Raw genomic sequence first — 21,162 nt, 5'->3', positions numbered from 1 at the left:
GTTGGTTTTACACGTTGCCCATATTTCCACACAACAAATCCTATATGGCAGTAACCGTGAACAGAAAGTGTCTATAATTCTTATTTCACACATCCTTAGTTTTATGAAGAATAGCTATGTTTTTTTTTACTTGGATTTCACATTACATATGAGACTCCCAACATAGTTCGTCGATAATTACTCCAATTACTTATTTTCATACACTCTTTCTATTTCAGTGGAATTGAACATGATTGTGGCCTGTTTTATTTATTTATTTTTAAATCAATCTACTGCAAAAAATGACAAACTTCGTTTTATTTAAATTAAGTGATAATTTATTCATCCGACTGGTTAGAGCGTCTGCCTCACAGTTCTGAGGACCCGGGTTCAATCCCCGGCCCCGCCTGTGCGGAGTTTGCATGTTCTCCCCGTGCCTGTGTGGGTTTTCTCCGGGCACTCCGGTTTCCTCCCACATCTCAAAAACATGCATGGTAGGTTAATTGACAACTCTAAATTGCCCGTAGGTGTGAATGTGAGTGCGAATGGTTGTTTGTTTGTATGTGCCCTGCGATTGGCTGGCAACCAGTTCAGGGTGTACCCTGCCTCCTGCCCGATGATAGCTGGGATAGGCTCCAGCACGCCCGTGACCCTAGTGAGGAGAAGCGGCTCAGAAAATGGATGGATGGATAATTTATTCATATCAAATGAGTTTTTCAGTGTATTTAACTCATTTTCCACAGTAGTCAGAACCTTCTCTATGTTTTTCCCCCTGAGCTATTGAGAGTTGTGTCATCAGCAAATAAAACATTTGAAGACTTTGGAGATATTGCAGATTTCATTAATTTGGGGCCCAACACAGATCGTAGGGGAACCCCATAAGTTATCTTTAATTGAGTTGAATAAATTACATCAGTAGCAGAACCACATGGATAATGATCATTTAAAAAGTAGATAAAGAAATGGTGTGTACCGGTGGCCAAGGTGCCAGCTGCCATTGGCTGGAGAAGTCCCAGGTTGGGGCCCGTCATTGGTGGCAAAGAGGCGTGTCCTGAGGTTGCCATGGATATAGGCGTGAACATCGAAAGGTCGGTCCCAGACATCAGGGACATGTGAGGCATCATCCCTAAGGCATAAACACATGACAAGCTAATTACTTAGATGGTAGCAACATGCATGACAACAATTGTCCAAAGGGTGTGTTCAATGATTTTAGAATTTTTGCATGTACATCTATCTGTAGCTCTAAATCACATTCTGTCCTTAGTTTCTTGAATGTTTCTTTTCAACTCAACAGTACCAACTTGGCTTTGGGATGTAAGTTTTCCACTTTTAAATATTATAGTTGCAAACTGAAAATCATGCTGCATTGAAGACATCAAGCGTAAAATGGCACACTGGCAAACAAGAACGGAGGATAACGAGAGTCCGCTGTATTTGCTTTTCGGCATGTGGCTGTTGGCCAAAATAAAGAGACCAATTTTAAGTGGGGGAAAAAAACAAGTTCAACAGGAAAATGGACCGCTACCATAAGAATAACGGGACTACAAAGAATAATAATGCAGCACATTCGCATTTGTAATTATTTTTGCCATTTCTAGCCATGCATCCTTAAATGTTACAATGTTTAAATGATGACAACTCCGTTCAACCAATGAACGACCATATGGTATAGGCTCAGGAAGCTTGGAACCCCATCTGAGTAGCTGCACCTGCTTTTGCCAACAGATAAGCAACAATAGTGAGTGGAGCCGTGTTGAGCCTAGTAGGTCACGGGCAGTGGAAAAGGGCATTGGCTCAGAGTTGAAGCGTAAAACATGGGCAGTACCATAAGTAAGACTGGCAACAGGCACAGGAGGCTGCTTCATGATGACTGGCAATACAGATGGAAGCGGCCTTCCCTGGAGTTGGAGCTTTACGAGCTTCATCGCAATGGAAAACTCCAACCTGTCCATCTTCCCATCTTTGTTCATGTCAGCCAGAGCCCTGAGAATGACCGACAAAACTGTCAGTCGAGAATAGATTTGGGGGGATCCCTCGTGAGGATAAGCGGTACAGAAAATGGATGGATGGATGGATGGATGATTGTTGGATGGATGATTGTTCCAGAATCTGCAGACAAATGTTTCTTACCATATCTGAGCCAGAACTGAAGCGGGCAGCCCTGACTGAAGGAAAAACTTCCTTGCCTGCTCCCCTACAGAGACAGAGAGAAGGCAGAACACAGGAAATCAAGTAAATTGAGAGGGATCCTGTTTTCATTGATGATAAATCTGCTATTAAAAAAAAATGCTAAATTTGTAGTGAAGAAACCACAGTGAACATACTGATGGATGTACCTGAAACATAACCCATTGACGGGCCGAGGGTGTCAAACGTCTGGTCATGTTTGACCCTCTCTTCTGGAGTGACAGCCCACACATTTGCACCACCTGTAATACGGAAAAATTAGATAAAGGTGAGTGAGGTGATATTAGGCAGACTAACACTATTAGGAAAGACTAGAAACACAGACCTCTTACTCTAGTAATTAATCGGGTCAGCTGCATTTGAACCTGATTAATTTATCAAAACCTGAATCTTTCTGGGATACTTGGGATAGTCACTTCCAACCATGTGAGAGGAGAGGGTGACGTTGGTGAACACTTGAACATGAGAACCCTGACCTCAACCCCCCCCCTTCAGAAACTCTCGGAGACTACAAAATCTTCTAGTAAGTTCTAGAAAAGTGGAACTTCCACCCATTTTCTTCCATTTTCACTTCCTGTAGATGTACTTGCCATATGTCCAACATATGTTTTTGTCCTTATAGTGACTCTCACTGCCATGCATTTTTTTTCTGAATTACACAATACACTAATTACTTGAACACACAGGAAGCCCAGTTTAAATCAATCACAGTGGTGATCATTACCAGGATGCAAAATCTTCACCTGAGAAAAGCAAACAAGCACTTGGCACCAAAGGGGGATGGCACACAAAGAGTAGAGACACTCCCTAAGCTTTCCTTGTTAATACTAAGGTGTTAACTGATTTAATGATAATGACTGAGAGGTGTCACACTTACTTTGCAGTTTTTCATCCACAACTGTGACCAAGTAAATAATTGGGAAAATGAAATGTAGTGAAAAGAAACTGAAGGAGCAAACAGCAGTCGTGGCTTCTGTCGTAATTAAGATGACTTTAAGGTCTACTTGCACACAAAGGGATAACTTACTATAGCTATCTACGACAAAGAGGAGTATTCAAACATACATGCACACAGGGCATTCATACAAACAGACAAGGAGCCAGTTTACCATTCATATTTGCTGGTGGCGGGTAACTCCCGATAGTGTCCTCAGCTACGACTTGCAGCCATCTGCAAAACACACAGTAGCAGCTCAGTCGTCAGTCAGCACCGCTGCGAGGACAGCACATCAGCAGTGGAGCGAGTGAGGCGGGCAGGAAACAGGAGGGAGAATTTGGTCAGTCAGCACAGTCTAACAGGGTTCTCCTGTTCCCCTCAGGCTGGGCTACTCTGGCTACATCCCCAAACCTTTTAAAGCACACTGGGAGAGGCTCCAACACTGTTCACACAACTACAGTCACTCTTTATTGGTGCCTGAAATATGGCATTTACATTGACTGTGCAGACTGGCATCTACTGCCATTGGTACTATACTGGAAAAACAGAAATTATTAAACCTCTTTTTCTCGAGTAAGGCAGAAACTCATAACCTCAGAATCACTCCACACCATCCATAGGCTATGTATTTTATTAGGAGTACCAAATGCTGACTGATGTGGTGTCAAAAGAGGTTATGCAACATGAGTTTCCCCCCTTTATTCTTGGTTTGCATGCTTTGTATGAACACGACTCAACATGTAAAAGTTTAAAATCAGTCAATTATCAAGGTGCAAAGGTGCTAATAGTGATACAATGGAACAGCTAAATTAAAAGGATGTTGGGGTCATCTTCTTCTTCTTTTCCTTTCGGCTTGTCCCGTTAGGGGTCGCCACAGCGCATCATCCTTTTCCATGTAAGCCTATCTCCTGCATCCTCCTCTCGAACACCAACTGCGATCATGTCTTCCCTCACGACATCCATCAACCTTCTCTTTGGTCTTCCTCTTGCTCTCTTGCCTGGCAGCTCCATCCTCATCATCCTTCTACCAATATACTCACAATTTCTCTTCTGGATGTGTCCAAACCATCGAAGTCTGCTCTCTCTAACTTTGTCTCCAAAACATCGAACCTTGGCTGTCCCTCTGATGAGCTCAATTCTAATTTTATCCAACCTGGTCACTCCGAGAGCGAACCTCAACATCTTCATTTCCGCCACCTCCAACTCTGCTTCCTGTTGTCTCTTCAGTGCCACTGTCTCTAATCCGTACATCATGGCTGGCCTCACCACTGTTTTATAAACTTTGCCCTTCATCCTAGCAGAAACTCTTCTGTCACATAACACACCTGACACCTTCCTCCACACGTTCCAACCTGCTTGGACCCGTTTCTTCACTTCCTGACCACACTCACCATTGCTCTGGACGGTTGACCCCAAGTATTTAAAGTCCTCCACCTTTGCTATCTCTTCTCCCTGTAGCCTCACTCTTCCCCCACCACCCCTCTCATTCATGCACATATATTCTGTCTTACTTCGGCTAATCTTCATTCCTCTTCTTTCCAGTGCATGCCTCCATCTTTCTAACTGTTCCTCCAGCTGCTCCCTGCTTTCACTGCAGATCACAATGTCATCTGCAAACATCATGGTCCACGGGGATTCCAGTCTAACCTCATCTGTCAGCCTATCCATCAGCACTGCAAAAAGGAAGGGGCCCAAGGCTGATCCCTGATGCAGTCCCACCTCCACCTTAAATTTGTCTTTCACACCTACAGCACACCTCACCGCTGTTCTGCTGCCCTCGTACATGTCCTGTATTATTCTAACATATTTCTCTGCCACTCCAGACTTCGCATGCAGTACCACAATATTAAACTATTACTTGTACAGTTTAAAAGTGTTCTATAATAGTGAGTTTGATAAAAGAATTTTCCCATGGGAAAAATTGTTTTGAAATCTGAATACTGTAGGTGCTTCAGAAGCATCCCAGAATGAGGTTCCAATGTACAGTACAGTGGTATGCTGATTTAAGAGTGACCCGACTGAGTTTTTCAAGATACGAGCCATTAATCGGACAATTTTTTTGCTTTGACTTGGGAGCAAACATTTGAGATAAGAGCCCTAGATGGTGGTAGTGAACTCAACTCACTTAAAAAGCAGCAGTTTGGCAGACAGTGAATTTTCAAAAATGAAACTATAAGTTGTTTATTGCCACCCGCAATTAAGGTTTACTGTCAAACTAAACACAAACAAAGAGAATTATACGTATATTTAAAACAACAAAATCACTTCACCCTAGGAAGGTTCGCAATCTTAATGCTAACACAGAATGCAAAACAACAAAGTGCCTATTTTTATATGGTATTATACCCTTTACAGACAGACTACCACAACACTACTCAAAGGCATATATTGTTTATACTCTGTGAGCAACTAATCTTACAACAGCTTAATGAGACACTCAGTTGTGAAACTCTTCTTCGTTTCTGTCTGTATTATGCTACCCCTTGGTGGCCAAGAAGCACACACCAGAAGGAAGACAATGCGGTGCTGGAATGGACTAACGGCATTTCCATTCATTTCAATGGGCAAAGATGATTTGAGATACAAGTTGTTTGAGCATGGTCCCAGAACGAATTAAACTTGTAAGTCAAGGCACCACTGTTCTTAGTACTACAGACAGTGATAGCCTGTAACTGCAGACAATTGGACATACATTTACATAGCAATTCTACATTAATGAAAACAAAGACTATCTTCAATCCACAAGTGTTGCAATGATGTACTACAATGGTAAGTCCTGCAATAGCTTCAGTACAGCTGAAAAGCAGCTAACACAAAACAGGCATGTTTAGAATTAGGAGTGTTAGTGGACACAATAAGGTGAGTTAAAAAAGGAAAAAGTTAGGGCTGATTGTATCTGCAGCTTCCACGCTGAACACCTGTCACCATCAGCTAATGCGACTCAAATGACAAAGTCAGACGAAGAAAAGGACACGCATTCCAATATTTCTACTCAACACTTCCTTCCTGGCAATCAGAAACTAGCATTTCCTCATCAGAAGTCAGCTGACAGGAAGCTTTCATGGAGTTTGGCAGGGGAACAGCCTGGATGTGACACAGCAATCCGAGGAGAAAGGGTTCAAAATCAGACAGTAACAAAAAAGGCCTGAGTTATTTTAGGAGATACAATTACAGATGGTCAAAACATTGTTTGGGAGTAAAAGAGCATAACACAGAGTGAGGGTGTAGTTAGAATGGTTGTGTTCAATCGATGCCCACAAGGGTAGAAAAGCAAAGCAGGACTAATCTGCTGCCTGCCATCTGTCGCTCTCCTCCCTTTCCCTCGTCTCTTCTTCTCTTCTCGTCAGGTCCTCTCCCTTGGTCGAAGTTACATGATTTCTCCTATTTGGTTGCTACCTCGTTATGCCTCTAGAGCAGTGGTTCTTAACCTGGGTTCGATTGAACCCCAGGGGTTCAGTGAGGCAGTCGTTGGGGTTCAACATAGGACTCGACACGTGCATGCATGTATCCGTAAAAGCCTTTTTAGACTGCATTTTGAATGCCATGTTCATGCCGTTCAAAACGCTGCATCAAGGTGGGCGTTTACCATTGCGGCGCAGCGCCTCGAGCATAGCATTGCTGTGGCGTCAGACAGCGCTTACAATAATAAAAAAGAGCCCAAAAGAATCTACTCTTACCTATGAACCCTTTTCGAGGAGTGTAGAAATAACATCAAGGAACATATTTTGCTGCGAATTTTCGCAACGAAGTCCATTTCTCTGACATGAGTGGCACTTATCAAGGGGAATGGCAACAGCAAAATGCACATTCACTTACAGTAATTTTTTATTGAATTGATTTTTTTGTTTTTTGTGTGAAATTCATGTTTTGTTGGTTGAGTTCTTTTAACAATGATTTTGTGTGCAACTGATGCGCTGTTCATTCTGTGCGTGACCTGGATGACTGAGAAGCTGCACAGACAATAAAATATACCCGTTTTGAATTAGAAAAACCCTATTTTATTTTTCTAATTACAAAGGGTTGAACTCCAGATGAAACTTGCGGGGTTCCGTACCTCCTACAAAGTTAAGAACCACTGCTCTAGAGTATAAGCAGATCTCCCAAATGCTACAATCAGCTAATCATTCATATCTAATTTGCTTCAGATAATATCCATTTAATTGTTTTCTGTTGCACGCAACAATAAAATCTATTTTACTTCACTTATAGGTAAATAAAAAATAAAAGATCTTGTAAAAAGGCCCACCACTGCTAACGTCAGTATTTAGTAGCCGTGGCCCAATGGTTAAGATCATCGCCTACCACCGTGGGGGACCTAGGTTCAAGACCAATACTGGACCATCCGCCAACATCCCCTGGACTCACGGCTGTGGTGTCCTTGAGCAAGACACTGATACCCCAAAATGTTCCCTGGGCGCTTCAGCTACCCCCTGCTCCAGTGTGTTCCACTAACATGTGTATGTGTTCACTGTGATGAGTTAAATGCAGAGAACAAATTTCATGTACATGCATGTTCATGACAATAAAAGGTGATTCTTCTTCTAGAAGCACGTTTTTTGAGCTTATACAGCCATGAGTCACTTTTGGGAATGATGCAATAGGTTTTTCACACCTTGATTTGGGGATCCTCTGCCATTCCTCCTTGCTGATCCTCTCCAGTTCTGTCAGGTTGGATGGTGAACGTTGGTGGATAGCCATTCTCAGGTCTCTCCAGAGATACTCAATTGGGTTAATGTCACGGCTACGGCTGGGCCATTCAAGAACAGTCACGGAGTTGTTCTGGAGCCACTCCTTATTTTAGCTGTGTGCTTAGGGTCATTGTCTTGTTGGAAGGTGCCCAGTCTGAGGTCCTGAGCACTCTGGAGAAGGTTTTTGTCCAGGATATACCTGTACTTGGCCGCATTCATCTTTCCTTCGATTGCAACCAGTCGTCCTGTCCCTGCATCTGAAAAATACACCCACAGCATGATGCTGCCACCACCATGCTTCACTGTTGGGACTGTATTGGACAGGTGATGAGCAGTGCCTGGTTTTCTCCACACATACATCTAAGTAAGGCCAAAAGGTTGCATCTTGGTCTCATCAGACCAGAGAATCTTATTTCTCACCATCTTGGAGTCCTCCAGGTGTTTTTTAGCAAACTCCATGCGGGCTTTCATGTGTCTTGCACTGAGGAGAGGCTTCCGTCGGGGCGCTGTGCCATAAACCCCCGACTGGTGGAGGGCTGCAATGATGGTTGACTTTCTAGAACTTTCTCCCATCTCCCAACTGCATCTCTGGAGCTCATCCACAGTGATCATCTTCTTTACCTCTCTCACCAAGGCTCTTCTCCCCAGATTGCTCAATTTGGCCAGACGGCCAGCTCTAGGAAAGTTTCTGGTCGTCCCAAACATGTTCCATTTAAGGATTATGGCGGACCGGTTCTGAGGACCGGGGTTCAATCCCGGCCCCGCCTGTGTGGAGTTTGCATGTTCTCCCCGTGCCTGGGAGGGTTTTCTCCAGGCACTCCGGTTTCCTCCCACATCCCAAAAACATGCGTGGTAGGTTGATTGAAGACTCTAAATTGCCCGTAGGTGTGAATGTGAGTGTGAATGGTTGTTTGTTTCTATGTGCCCTGCGATTGACTGGCAACCGGTTCGGGGTGTACCCCGCCTCCCGCCCGAAGATAGCTAGGATAGGCTCCAGCAGCCCGCGACCCTAGTGAGGATAAGCGGTAAAGAAAATTTAATGGATACATGTGCACCATCAGCTCTGTTTAGCCTAATATGAAGAGACTTGCCACTTACTTAATTCTACACTTTATTGAAAAATTATGTGTGATGCCCATCATCAGGAAGGCATTAATAAAGTAATTGTATAGTGTTCCCCTGCTATATTGCGGTTCGTGAACCCGCTATGTTGCAGATTTTTTAACCAACCGTTTATGGGTTTTTAAAAGTAATAGTATTACAAGTGGAGCGTTTTTAAAAGTATAGTATTACATACTATAATGTCCTCACTTGAATTTATTTCAAACTAGACAAATTTGCTCTTTCAAAATTGCATTGTCAGACTACTGCAATCAAATCTTGTAATCCGATACCACCGCATCTCGTTTTTTACGATCATTGGGCCTTATCTTGTCAACTCAAATGCGACCGGATTCACTCGTTCCCGTGGCGACGACAACAAGAGTGGAGCGCGGCGACGGTATTATAAGGACAAAATGGGGAAAAACGTGTGTTGGTGGTCAACGGTGCTCAGGACAGGAGAGGACGTTCGTTTAAGGCTTGCTTGAGGTATGGTCCCCTACTTTTAATACAATATGGCTCACAAGCAGGTAATAAAAAGTTACGTAGCCTAGCAAGCTACTGCTAGCACGAACGGTTGGACGTAAACATGCCGCCGTTCTGTCGAATCATGCTCTAAAGTTTCGGTGTGGGTGAAATCCATCCATCCATCCATCCATTTTCTGAGCCGCTTCTCCTCACTAGGGTCGCGGGGGTGCTGGAGCCTATCCCAGCTGTCATCGGGCAGGAGGCGGGGTACACCCTGAACTGGTTGCCAGCCAATCACAGGGCACATAGAAACAAACAACCATTCGCGCTCACAGTCATGCCTACGGGCAATTTAGAGTCTCCAATTAATGCATGTTTTTGGGATGTGGGAGGAAACCGGAGTGCCCGGAGAAAACCCACGCAGGCACGGGGAGAACATGCAAACTCCACACAGGCGGGGCCGGGGATTGAACCCGGGTCCTCAGAACTGTGAGGCTGACGCTCTAACCAGTCGGCCGCCGTGGGTGAAATCATTTAATTAAAAATAAAGTAATTTAATTACAGTAAGTTAGCACCCATTATTTCTGTCATGTAACGTTGGTTTAACCTGACTGATTAGAATACACGATCTGATTAGAGCAGTGATTTCCAACCTTTATGGAGCCAGGGAACATATTTTACAATTGAAAAATCTCACGGCATACCAACAAACAAAAATGTCACAAAAAGTGAATAATTACTGTATTTACTTCCTGCCATCTAATACAAGACCATTCATTTGTTCTGTCTGTCACTATGCCTCACTGGCATAAATAGAGGAACAAAGATACATTATTTATTGTAAATATAATTTTTTGGGCAATTAAGTACACAAGTATATACAGTAAATGAACAAGATCTTGTGATCGGATCGGTTATCGTTTTATTTAACTCACTGATCGGTCCCAAAACTCCTGATTGTGTAAAGCCTAATAAAAACATACAGTAATGAAACAGTATGTGTATCATTTCATGCATTCTTTGTGTGCCCTGGCCACCGGGAGGGTAGTACAATACATACTAACGAATATACACAAAGCAAACAGTCACAACTGCTCTGTAAGCTGCAGTAATACTGGTAGTTTTTTTTTTTTTTTGCAGAGGATAAGTAATATATACCTCAGAGCATTTTTATATTGTTGTTGTTGCTGCACTATTTGTGTTCAAATATATATTGCTGAAAGGATTATAACACAGCAACATCAATGCTAGTTACGTTAGCCTATCTATGGCGTTTTGCGTTGTGCTTATCGATAAGCTAGTGGACTTTCTTCAAAGTTATGTAGTGTTTGGTCAAGCACACAATGTTTAATTATATTTGTTTATGTTCATTTATCCAGTAAACTAACTAGAAGTGGCAATAAATGACTTGAAGCAAGTACTTAGCCTCTTTGTTGAAGAATTGTTTACTATCTGCCAAACTGCTGCTTGTTGTGAAGTTATCTGCCACTATAGATAGCGTTTGTAGCTCAAATCTTTGCTTGCAATTCTAGATGAAAATATATTCCGTGCAACAGTGGTTCTCGAAGTTGGGTCACTCGCAAGTTGAGGTACCATGTAATTTGAGAGGCAGACACATGGAACAAGGAAGTGGGTGGATTAAATACCAAAAATGGTTCGAGGTTATTTCTCATCACCATCTAGTTCAGAATCTTCTTCTTTTCCTTTCGGTTTGTCCCTTTAGGGGTCGCCACAGCGCGTCATCCTTTTCCATGTAAGCCTATCTCCTGCATCCTCCTCTCGAACACCAACTGCCCTCATGTCTTCCCTCACGACATCCATCAACCTTCTCTTTGGTCTTCCTCTAGCTCTCTTGCCTGGCAGCTCCGTCCTCATCATCCTTCTACCAATATACTCACTATTTCTCCTCCTCAACATCTTCATTTCCGCCACTATCTAGTTCAGAATGAGACCCTTTTTAATGTACGTCCGCACGGTTTAGTATTAAACGATTCACTGATTGGAATAACACTTCCAGGATTCATTGCTACTATTGCAACACACTATGTCAGCGCCAGGCAGGCTATTTATCCAACAGTTTAGTGTTTTGTATATCACTAGTGAGACAGACATGACCTTTTCAACAGCAACTGAAGCCAAGTTCAGGCACTTGAGGTTTGACTAGCAAAGTCAAGCCTCTAGTGAAATGAAATACTGCAGTCGTCCGAGTGATAGTTGGAACAGCCAGATGTCTGATGGTTGATTATTAAAAAATGTCTGCAGTGGAATCCCCAAGGTCGAACAATCTATTCAAGGTGCTCCGATTTGTTTGCATTTCACCAACTATTTACAGTGTATAAATTAAAATAATCTGAAACTGGCTCCATCATAATTATTTCAAAAACTTTACAGCAAGTGTTAGTGTTATTCCAGTGCACAAATAGGTTTACTGCAGAATAGTAAGACTAAATAAAACTACCGGTACATTGAACCCCAGTATTTCACGGGGGATTCGATACGTTCCAGACCCACCTGAAATAGGTGAAACTCTGCAATATGAGAGAGAATATAAAAAAACTTATTTAAAATGGTTAACCCCATCCCCTCGACCCCCCCCTTCCAAGCGCTTTAAACACAATCAGACTTATTGAAGCACACTGTAAAGAAATTGCAAGCATAAAATATCTCACGGCACACCAACAGACAAAAATGTCAGAAAAAGTTGATACATTAATTACTCCATGTACTTCCTCGCATCTAATAGAAGAGCATGTATTTGTTCTGCTTCCCACTATGCCTCACTAGCATAAATAGATGAAAAAAGATACATTATTTCTTGTAAAAAAATACAAAATACAAAATTTTTGAGCAATTAAGTAAAGTTTGATCATTTCCGAGGGCACAGCTGAAAAGCGCTCACGGCACACTAATGTGCCACGGCACACTGGTTGGGAATCACCTGCTTTAATCACTCATTCCTCGTTCTCCTGCTCAATTAGTTACTTTGACACAGGAATTTCCTCATCGTGACCTTTTCCATAGCAATAAAGAGTTCAGTTGAAATATGTGCTAATAGAAAATACAACAAATTTTAATATAAAGGTGCACCTGCATAATCTAATGAGATTCAATACAAATCGTACAATGGAGATTCTCAGGTCACACAAAGTTTGTTGCAGGATTGATTGACTCACTATAACAACAATTCTGTTTGACTAATACCTCTCTCACAGTACCAGTCAGCATTGCGCATTTTAATATTGCTCCTGTAGGTGTACCTAATGCTCTGGCTCTGTCAGCAAGGGTGCCTAAAAGCAGGTGAGTCAGCACAAAAGCTTTTAGACGTGACTGAAACACGCACGAAAGAAAACACATTTAGGAAATCTTTTGAAGTGTTTCATACCGTGCCGAATTGTTGCTGTAGGGCAAGGCTCTCCCTGCTGAATTTGGCTTCTTTGCCTTGCCCTGATTTGTCCACATATGGGGATAATATGACAAGACTGGAGAAATCCAACTGTTTTGTACTGGGTACATTTAAATGGTGGTGCATGGTGCAGGCAATGATGTTTGCATGGTATGAGCATATTTTGTTGTTTTTGGAAGTAGCAGTGGAAAATAAAGTTTGCCAGTATTGATTCAAACCAAGAAAAAAAAACTGTTGTGAGCAAAATCTGTCACAAAACGTATATATAGTGAAATAATGAACCTGTCTCAATTTACTCTCAAATTGACTTAGGGTGAAATGTTAACTGTTCAGTTGAACACAAAGCTGATATACTCACAGGACGATATGCCTTATTCTGTTGTATGATTGGTAACAGGTGGATACACAGGTTTGTTGTACTGTCTGCCATTAAGTGGAACAGCATTTAATTGTTCCGCCTGTCACTATACACCGCTGGCATGGATAGAGGAACAAAGATATACAGTATTATTAGTATCTATCCATCCGTTTTCCATAACACTTATCCTCACTAGGGTCGCGGGTGCGCTGGAGCCCATCCCAGCTAACTCTGGGCGAGAGGCGGGGTACACCCTGAACTGGTCGCCAGTCAATCGCAGGGCACACAGAAACAAACAACCATTCGCACTCACGTTCATCTATCTTATTAAAACAACACATTGCAAAGGCATGATGAATGATATTCCTTTTATCTAGACGATATTGTAAATATATGATCTGCGAGAGCTGTATGAAATGTATGCAGTCAGTAGTGCATCTTCCAAGTGATGTTATGAGAGGCCCTCATTGTGCCTCTTTTGGACAATGTCCAGTATAACAGTCACCCTATGAGACAATCAGATGAGCAATAGCCTATAGAGCAGTGATTCTCAAGTCTAGCACTTGTGGTACCATTTATGTGGTCCATGAAATAATCCCAGACGCCCAACTTTTATTTAGGTAAAATCTTTAATACAGTTTAACTGAATCATTAAGTAGTTCCCCCCCCCCCCCCCCCCCCCCCCCTATTTTTAGGCGCAGTTTTAATGTGCAAACTCTGCGTCATGTTACAGTGGGTGTATACTTTTTAGGAACACATCCACCCTCTTTAATTTATTTATTTATTTTAAACATTTAGTCCTACCATGCTACTGTCTTGTTGGTCAGACTCATGTTGTTTAGATCGTACATTTAGTAAGAAGTTAGAGCAGCACAGATATAAAGAAAACCTCATACAGTACTTTCACCATAAACAGCCTGAGATGAACTTCTGCCTCAATGTGCAACTCACACAAACATTCTCAAGAGCGCTCGTGTGCTGCCTCCAACCTGCTCGACTAGTTTCAATTACTGTACTTTCAAATCTGCCTCAACTGATACGCTCGTAACGTAAAATATGCACCGAAGCAGCTCTTTTATTACGAATTCACCATTTAGAATATTGACCATTTAGCTCGCCGTCCCAATCACTTTCCGTCGCAGGTTATTTCTAAAAGGAAACACGTAAATTGAATGGAAGATTGTACTCTTTAAATAAGAATTATAAAATTATTTCAACTTACCTTCGGTGGCTGTCTCTCTCTATCTCTCTCTCACTCACTGACTCACTCGGGGTCGAAGAGCTATTTCAGAATTATCCAAATGTTCTAAGTTAATATCCTCCTCCACGAGAAGACTTCCTCGCCGACGACGTTTAGTGTCCGACGAAAAGCGAGAGTGAGTCAGAAGTGTTGGCAGTTTCTACTAGTTTAGCTGCTCCTTCTCGGAAGGACCTGTTGCTGACAGCTCGTTGAGTCAGTCAGACACACCACCAACATGGCTGACGACCACTATTGGCTGTCTTGCCTGCTGTTGCCGAGTGGTTGCTCCGCGGCGCTGTTAACGTCTGTCCGACCAGGGTGGGAGGAGAGACGAAAGGGAGGAAGAAAAGTGGACCGGGAAGAAAGGTGGACTGATGACGTAGTGTTATGAGACCGGGCAATATGAACTCATTTCCCGTTTAAAAGCTTATACACTGAAATATATTATTGCGCCATTAATTAGCTAGGGCGTGCTGTCATTACTATCATCATTACTGTCCCTTACATTTTAGTCTCCCAACTTGTGGAAAAGGTGAAATGTCTGCCCGTTTCTTTTCTCAGACATCAAACATACATAAAACCCCGCCTTGCAAGGAATTGTACATAAACGTCGCCGCCATGTTGAATGTGGCAATGTGTCATTTTGGTACTTTATTATGGCGTACCATTTTTTTAAGCCAGATTTCATGACATGAAGAGCTAAAACAGTCAACTCTTTGTCAACTATGGGCCAGTGAATCCCTCTGAGACTCTTTTGTGATTAAGGGCTATACAAATTAACTTGACACATTTACTTTGAGCAGCTACAACCATTTTTTTTCATAAGCCTATCAGCTGTCACTTGATGGTAAAAAACAAAAAAGAAAAAGCATAGCAAATAGAGGTTAAAAAAAAGTTAAAATGTACTAAAATAAAAACTAAAACAAATACACACACAAAAAAAATCTAAGATTAGGGGACTGGATTCATTGGATTGTTGTATTGTTTATTTTATTGCCATTTTTCAATGCATTGAAATATTGCAAAAAATGTAGTTAGCTTTATAGCATAATTGCCTAAGTCATTTTTAACTTACTGTGACATGGAAAAAAAAATAGGGCTATTATTTTTTGCTAACATTTGTGTTTCTTTCTTTATGTCTGTGTAGATTCTCAGTCATCCAGGTCATTGTATCCATCCATCCATCCATCCATTTTCTGAGCCGCTTCTCCTCACTCGGGTCGCGGGGGTGCTGGAGCCTATCCCAGTTGTCATCGGGCAGGAGGCGGGGTACACCCTGAACTGGTTGCCAGCCAATCGCAGGGCACATAGGAACAAACAACCATTCGCACTCACAGTCATGCCTACGGGCAATTTAGAGTCTCCAATTCATGCATGTTTTTTGGGATGTGGGAGGAAACCGGAGTGCCCGGAGAAAACCCACGCAGGCACAGGGAGAACATGCAAACTCCACACAGGCGGGGCCGGGGATTGAACCCGGGTCCTCAGAACTGTGAGGCTGACGCTCTAACCAGTCGTCCACCGTGCCACCTCATTGTATCCACAAAGGTTGAATTGAGGCAACCAGACTCTTCTGGTTGTTTTTTTCTCATTTTCTGAAAATGTTAGAAAAAAGACATAGGCTAGCTAATGATAACGATGAAACATTACCATATAGTGATTAATTATATCTTCACCACCTCATTTGTGTAGGGTGCAGCAGCACACCGTTATATTACTTTTACGATAACACAAATTATAAATGTTAAACCATACCTTTAAAAGCATGGTCGACCCAAAGGATTAACCTGGCATCAATGGCAAAGGTATCTATGGTCCTTACAACTCAGTACCAAATATACAAGATCTCAATCTTCTTTTCAATGTTCTGCCCAAAACAACTGTAACACTCTACAACAAATACATCTCAGCTCCTTCATCCCAACATAACAGTTTAAAGTGAGTGAGTTAATGAAAGATACTGTACATCAGAGGTCAGCAACTAGCAGCCCGCGGGCCATGATTAGCCCGCCGCTAATTATAGCTGGCCTGCAAGCTGACGTTTGTCAAAGCATGATACTGAGCTGAGTTGCTACAGCGCAATGACGGAGTGGGAAAAAAAAGGCTTCACTTCCTTGTATTTAAGCACCTGATAGGCTGCGTAACCCATGTGACATGAGACAATGTCACAAGAAATACACTGATTGGCTGACTGACTTGCCCATCTACAGAACGGAGGCTGCGCCGGCTGTACCTGTTTACGTAAGGGGTGTACGTTAATAGCCCTATTCAAAAAATAGTGGTGGCAACTAATGTTAATTGCAGGACACATCCACCTCATCTGTCTGAGCGTCGCTTTGCAATCAATCGGGCGAGGTGCCCCTCGCGCTGCTTCAAGAATAACCAATACCAATACCGGCAGACCTCTGGCAGCCAAGGTGGACATCCGCTTCGCGCAACCACTATCTATTTTAGGGGGGATGATGATTGGTTTTAGGGGGGCTAAAACAATAAAACTTCGTCAGAAACACGTAATACCAAATAATTTTGGGGGTGGGGGTGTTGACATAGGCCTAGCTACGCCCCTGCTGTCTGGAGCCAAGTTTATGTGTGTGAATGGTAAATGATTGCGATGCATTAGCATTAACTTTGTAGGTTGTTGCTTTATGAAGTTCAGGTCATTGACTCGCATTAACATGTATGTGTGTATGTGTGCGTGCGTGCGTGCGTGCGTGGGTGCGTATGTATTTATTTATTTATACGAATGAATTTCACTTGTGGATGACTAAAGTGCATATCTGTCTAGTTAACGGGGTAGCTATGACACATTCAATATGACAGACGCGTTTCCATCCTTTTTACGACAGTTGTAAACACTTTTCGACGCGACGTACCTCGATTTGTTTCTACTTCGAAACCTAGATGCACAAGTGAGGGCTTCAAAATGTTCAAAAAAAAGTCCAGGAGAGTTTTTCGACAGAGAAAAGGAGACTCTAGTGATGAGGAGGAAACACCGGTGAACAGGTCGGACGGAGCCGGGTCAGAGAAGGCAGCGATTGTGGCCTGTAAACCGTCCAGATTAGGTCACTCCCGTGGGATATCGTGCAGTTCAAAGCGGGAAGCGACTCCGTCGAACGTGGATGACGGTGACGGAGAAGACGTGGAGATATCCGAACGGACGATAGACACCGACGAAAATGTGAAAGACAATTATGACAAGACGAAAACGAGCACCGTCCTCAGTTTCTCTGACGACAAAGAATGTAAATATGTCTAAACGTCGTGTACGCAGTAACAAACGTTGGTTTTATAGCAGATTACAAGTTAGCTAACATTAGAGCAGCTTTCGGTTCCATTTTATTCATCACTGTTGGTAGTCACTGAATATTATACCTCTTTTCTGTTCTTTCAGCTCTGGAACCCGAGTTTAAACTAAAGAAGTCGGTTGATAAAGCTGTGTTGTTCCAAATAAGGAAAAAGGAAGCTCTACCTGCCAAATACAACCACAACAATGGTAAGTTAACTCTTCGGTTCCAAGTTTAGACATAAGGGTTGCATGACTTCAGATTTTTTTTTTAAAAAGTCAATACTGTTTATGTCATTCAACGTCAAATAGTCGCAGATGACATATTTTTTTCAATACAGTAGGCAACTATAATTTTTTTTTTTTTAAATCACAGGAGGTGGGAATGCTTTCTAGTAATCTATGTTCACCAACAATTGACAGCTCATACACTGAATTTAGGCAGAACATACATGTAAGAATACAAGAGCATCACCCTGGCTTGCCAGCTCTCACGTGATGGTATTTCCAGCCAGAGGAAAAAAATGCTATTTGCAATAGTTTGGTGTGCTTGTCACTGGGACAACCAGGTAATGTTTGCACAACTTGGCCAAACGGGGAAACCCTTAGTCATTCTGGGCCCACCACAGAAGCAGGTTCTGTATGGTGGGCATTTGTGGTGTTTGCAAATAAGACCGACTGCTTCGTGTGTGGTGAAATAATTTGCTGCTCCCTTTCCACTTTGATAGTGTGGGCCGAAAAGCTATTCAAAATCCTGCTCGAACCTGTCTTTTTTTGCCTTTTACTGATTCTCCCTCACTTACCAAGCTGCACATTAAAATATATAAGACAATTTAAATCCATCAGTCAAGGTAATTTCATTTGGCGTATTCATGTTTGCGGCAAGTGCCTCTACCTCCTCAAGCCAAAAACGCGACACTAGCAACTAGTCTGCATCACGCTCTAAACGTCATTGTGGAGTAGTAAAGTTGAGTTAGTCGACGAGTCGTACAACCCCTAATTCACATACATTAATTGTCCTCTAGAACAGTATTACCCAACCTTTATTGAGCCAAGGTACCTTATTTGCATTAGGAAGCTGGGCTCGAACACAAAACTATTACTATGTTGCATGAATGGCAACAGGAGGATACACAGGTTAATTGTTCCTTCTGCAATCTAGTGGAAGAGAATTTAATTGTTCAGCCTGTCACTACAGTATACTGCTCTGGCATAGATTGATGGACAAAGAAACAGCATTTGTTGTAAATAAAAATTTTGGACTAATTCAGTGAAATTGGCAAATTTCCAGCAGCACACCTGATGATCTCTCGCTGCACACTGTGCCGTGGCACAGTACCGGTAGTTGGGAATCACTACTCTTAATTTAATCAAATATTTTACACTTATACGGAGTGGTTATGGCGGCACGGTGTGCGACTGGTTAGAGCGTCTGCCTCACAGTTCTGAGGACCGGGGTTCAAATCCCGACCCTGCATGTGTGGAGTTTGCATGTTCTCCCCGTGCCTGCGTGGGTTTTCTCCGGGCTCTCCAGTTTCCTCCCACATCCCAAAAACATGCACTGTAGGTTGATTGAGGACTCTAAATTGCCCGTAGGTGTGAATGTGGGTGCGACTGGCTTGTTTGTTTGTATGTGCCCTGTGATTGGCTGGCAACCAGTTCAGGGTGTACCCCGCCTCCTGCCCGATGATAGCTGGGATAGGCTCCAGCACTCCCGCGACCCTAGTGAGGATAAGCGGCTCAGAAAATGGATGGATGGATGGACGGAGTGATTATAACATTTGTCTCTCTTTTTTCCAGAACCAAAAGGTATCCTCACATCTGCCTCTCCCAGGCAAGATGATGACAGCCAAGCATCACCACATAGTTCTCACCAAAGTGATAACAATGATGAGGCGGTGAATGATGAGGATGATGATGATGATGATGATGATGATGAAGGTGAAGATAAGGAAGCTGCCAGTTCCTCTTCATCTAGCTCAAAATGCAGCTACTCTGCTGTAAAACCAGGTAGACTGTTTTTGTTTTGAAAAACTAGGAAAGGTGAATAGTGTACCTTACCTGTGATATGTTTGTATTCGTGCTACAATATTTAATTTCGTGTACAGTTGTGATCCCCAATGCCAGGGCCATTGAAGCAGCCAAGAGGCAGCGGCGCAACATTCGAGCCCAGAAAGATTTCATCCCTCTAGACAAAGGTGGCCGCAGCTCCTCCGGTAGCACCCCAGAGCGCTACCACAAGGAGGAAATGGAGGAGGATGATGATGATGAAGACAGGGTTGACGGTGATGATGACGAGCCAGATGATCACGAGAAAAGAATTGAGTTTGCCCCAGGATTAAAAAGTGTGAAGGAGAGGATTGCGGAGAAACTTGGTATGGAAGAAGTAAAAGTACAGTAGTGATATTTGTAGTAGAGCCCGGCCGATAGGGATTTTTTTTCGGCTGACGCAGATTCCGATATTTGGCATAAAATAATTCCGATACCGACTAATCGGGCGATTAATTAAAAATATATATATAATGAAAGCTTATTTTTTGCTCCCTTAAGACTTTCAACAACTCAGATATAAATTACAGGCAGACCAGTTGAGTGTTTTACAATACTTTGTTCTTTAGTATTTGTTTAATTTACAACAGAGAAGAATTTTCAAGTACGAAAACATGCACACCCAAAAAAGCATTCACAGATGAATTTCTCTTCAGATTTAGGCCATGAATGTATGCAGTAGTCAAGTTCAGTAACATGCTTAGACCCCCTTACATTTTTCACTCTTTGTTATATTGCAGCCATTTGTTAAAATCATTTAAGTTATTTTTTTCCTCCTTAATGTACACACAGCACCCCATATTGACAGAAAAAAAGTAATTATTGAATTTTTTGCTGGTTTATTAAAAAAGAAAAACTGAAATATCACAAAGCCATAATTATTCAGACCCTCTGCTGTGACACTCATATATTTAACTCGGGTCCTGTCCATTTCTTCTGATCATCCTTGAAATGGTTCTACACCTTCATTGGAGTCCAGCTGTGTTTGATTGGACTTGATTAGGAAAGCCACACACCTGTCTATATAAGACCTTACAGCTCACAGTGCATGTCAGAGCAAATGAGAATCATGAGGTCAAAGGAACTGCCTGAAGAGCTCAGAGACAGAATTGTGGCAAGGCACAGATCTGGCCATCCATTTTCTGAGCCGCTTATCCTCACAAGGGTCGCGGGAGTGCTGGAGCCTATCCCAGCTATCTTCGGGCAGGAGGCGGGGTACACCCTGAACTGGTTGCCAGCCAATCGCAGGGCACACATAAACAAACAACCATTCGCACTCACATTCACACCTAGGGGCAATGTAGAGACTTCAATCAACCTACCATGCATGTTTTTGGGATGTGGGAGGAAACCCACGCAGGCACGGGGAGAAGATGCAAACTCCACACAGGCGGGGCCGGGGATTGAACCCCGGTCCTCAGAACTGTGAGGCAGACGCTCTAACCAGTCGGCCGCCAGATCTGGCC

The 21,162-nt window shown here is 42.7% G+C and overlaps 2 protein-coding genes across 7 annotated transcripts in view; one reads left to right on the top strand and one right to left on the bottom strand.

The window, feature by feature from the left end:
* itsn2b (intersectin 2b) overlaps positions 1 to 14,704 on the bottom strand; it is a 40,725-nt gene extending 26,021 nt beyond the window's left edge. The window contains exons 1-6 of one of the 5 annotated variants that reach the window (XM_061765890.1): positions 14,347 to 14,704; positions 3,279 to 3,340; positions 2,319 to 2,411; positions 2,113 to 2,176; positions 1,808 to 1,965; positions 953 to 1,105 (exon numbers count right to left, since the gene is read on the bottom strand). In XM_061765890.1, the coding sequence (XP_061621874.1) occupies positions 953 to 1,105; positions 1,808 to 1,965; positions 2,113 to 2,176; positions 2,319 to 2,411; positions 3,279 to 3,285 (475 nt within the window). In that variant the 5' untranslated portion in view covers positions 3,286 to 3,340; positions 14,347 to 14,704. Of the gene's footprint in view, positions 1 to 952; positions 1,106 to 1,807; positions 1,966 to 2,112; positions 2,177 to 2,318; positions 2,412 to 3,278; positions 3,358 to 14,346 lie in introns of those variants that run through there. The other 4 variants (XM_061765888.1, XM_061765891.1, XM_061765889.1 and 1 more) reach the window with 4 other exon arrangements.
* Positions 14,705 to 17,080: 2,376 nt separating this feature from the next.
* gcfc2 (GC-rich sequence DNA-binding factor 2) overlaps positions 17,081 to 21,162 on the top strand; it is a 12,520-nt gene continuing 8,438 nt past the window's right edge. Inside the window, exons 1-4 of one of the 2 annotated variants that reach the window (XM_061765894.1) lie at positions 17,081 to 17,606; positions 17,756 to 17,857; positions 19,448 to 19,657; positions 19,756 to 20,022. In XM_061765894.1, coding sequence (XP_061621878.1) covers positions 17,288 to 17,606; positions 17,756 to 17,857; positions 19,448 to 19,657; positions 19,756 to 20,022 — 898 coding nt within the window. In that variant the 5' untranslated portion in view covers positions 17,081 to 17,287. The remainder of the gene's footprint in view (positions 17,607 to 17,755; positions 17,858 to 19,447; positions 19,658 to 19,755; positions 20,023 to 21,162) is intronic. The other variant, XM_061765893.1, reaches the window with a different exon arrangement.

Source organism: Phyllopteryx taeniolatus, chromosome 2 (assembly GCF_024500385.1).
Source record: "Phyllopteryx taeniolatus isolate TA_2022b chromosome 2, UOR_Ptae_1.2, whole genome shotgun sequence".
Lineage (NCBI taxonomy): Eukaryota > Metazoa > Chordata > Actinopteri > Syngnathiformes > Syngnathidae > Phyllopteryx > Phyllopteryx taeniolatus.
Note: the sequence above shows the minus strand (reverse complement) of the source record. Positions and strands in the feature narration are given on the sequence as shown.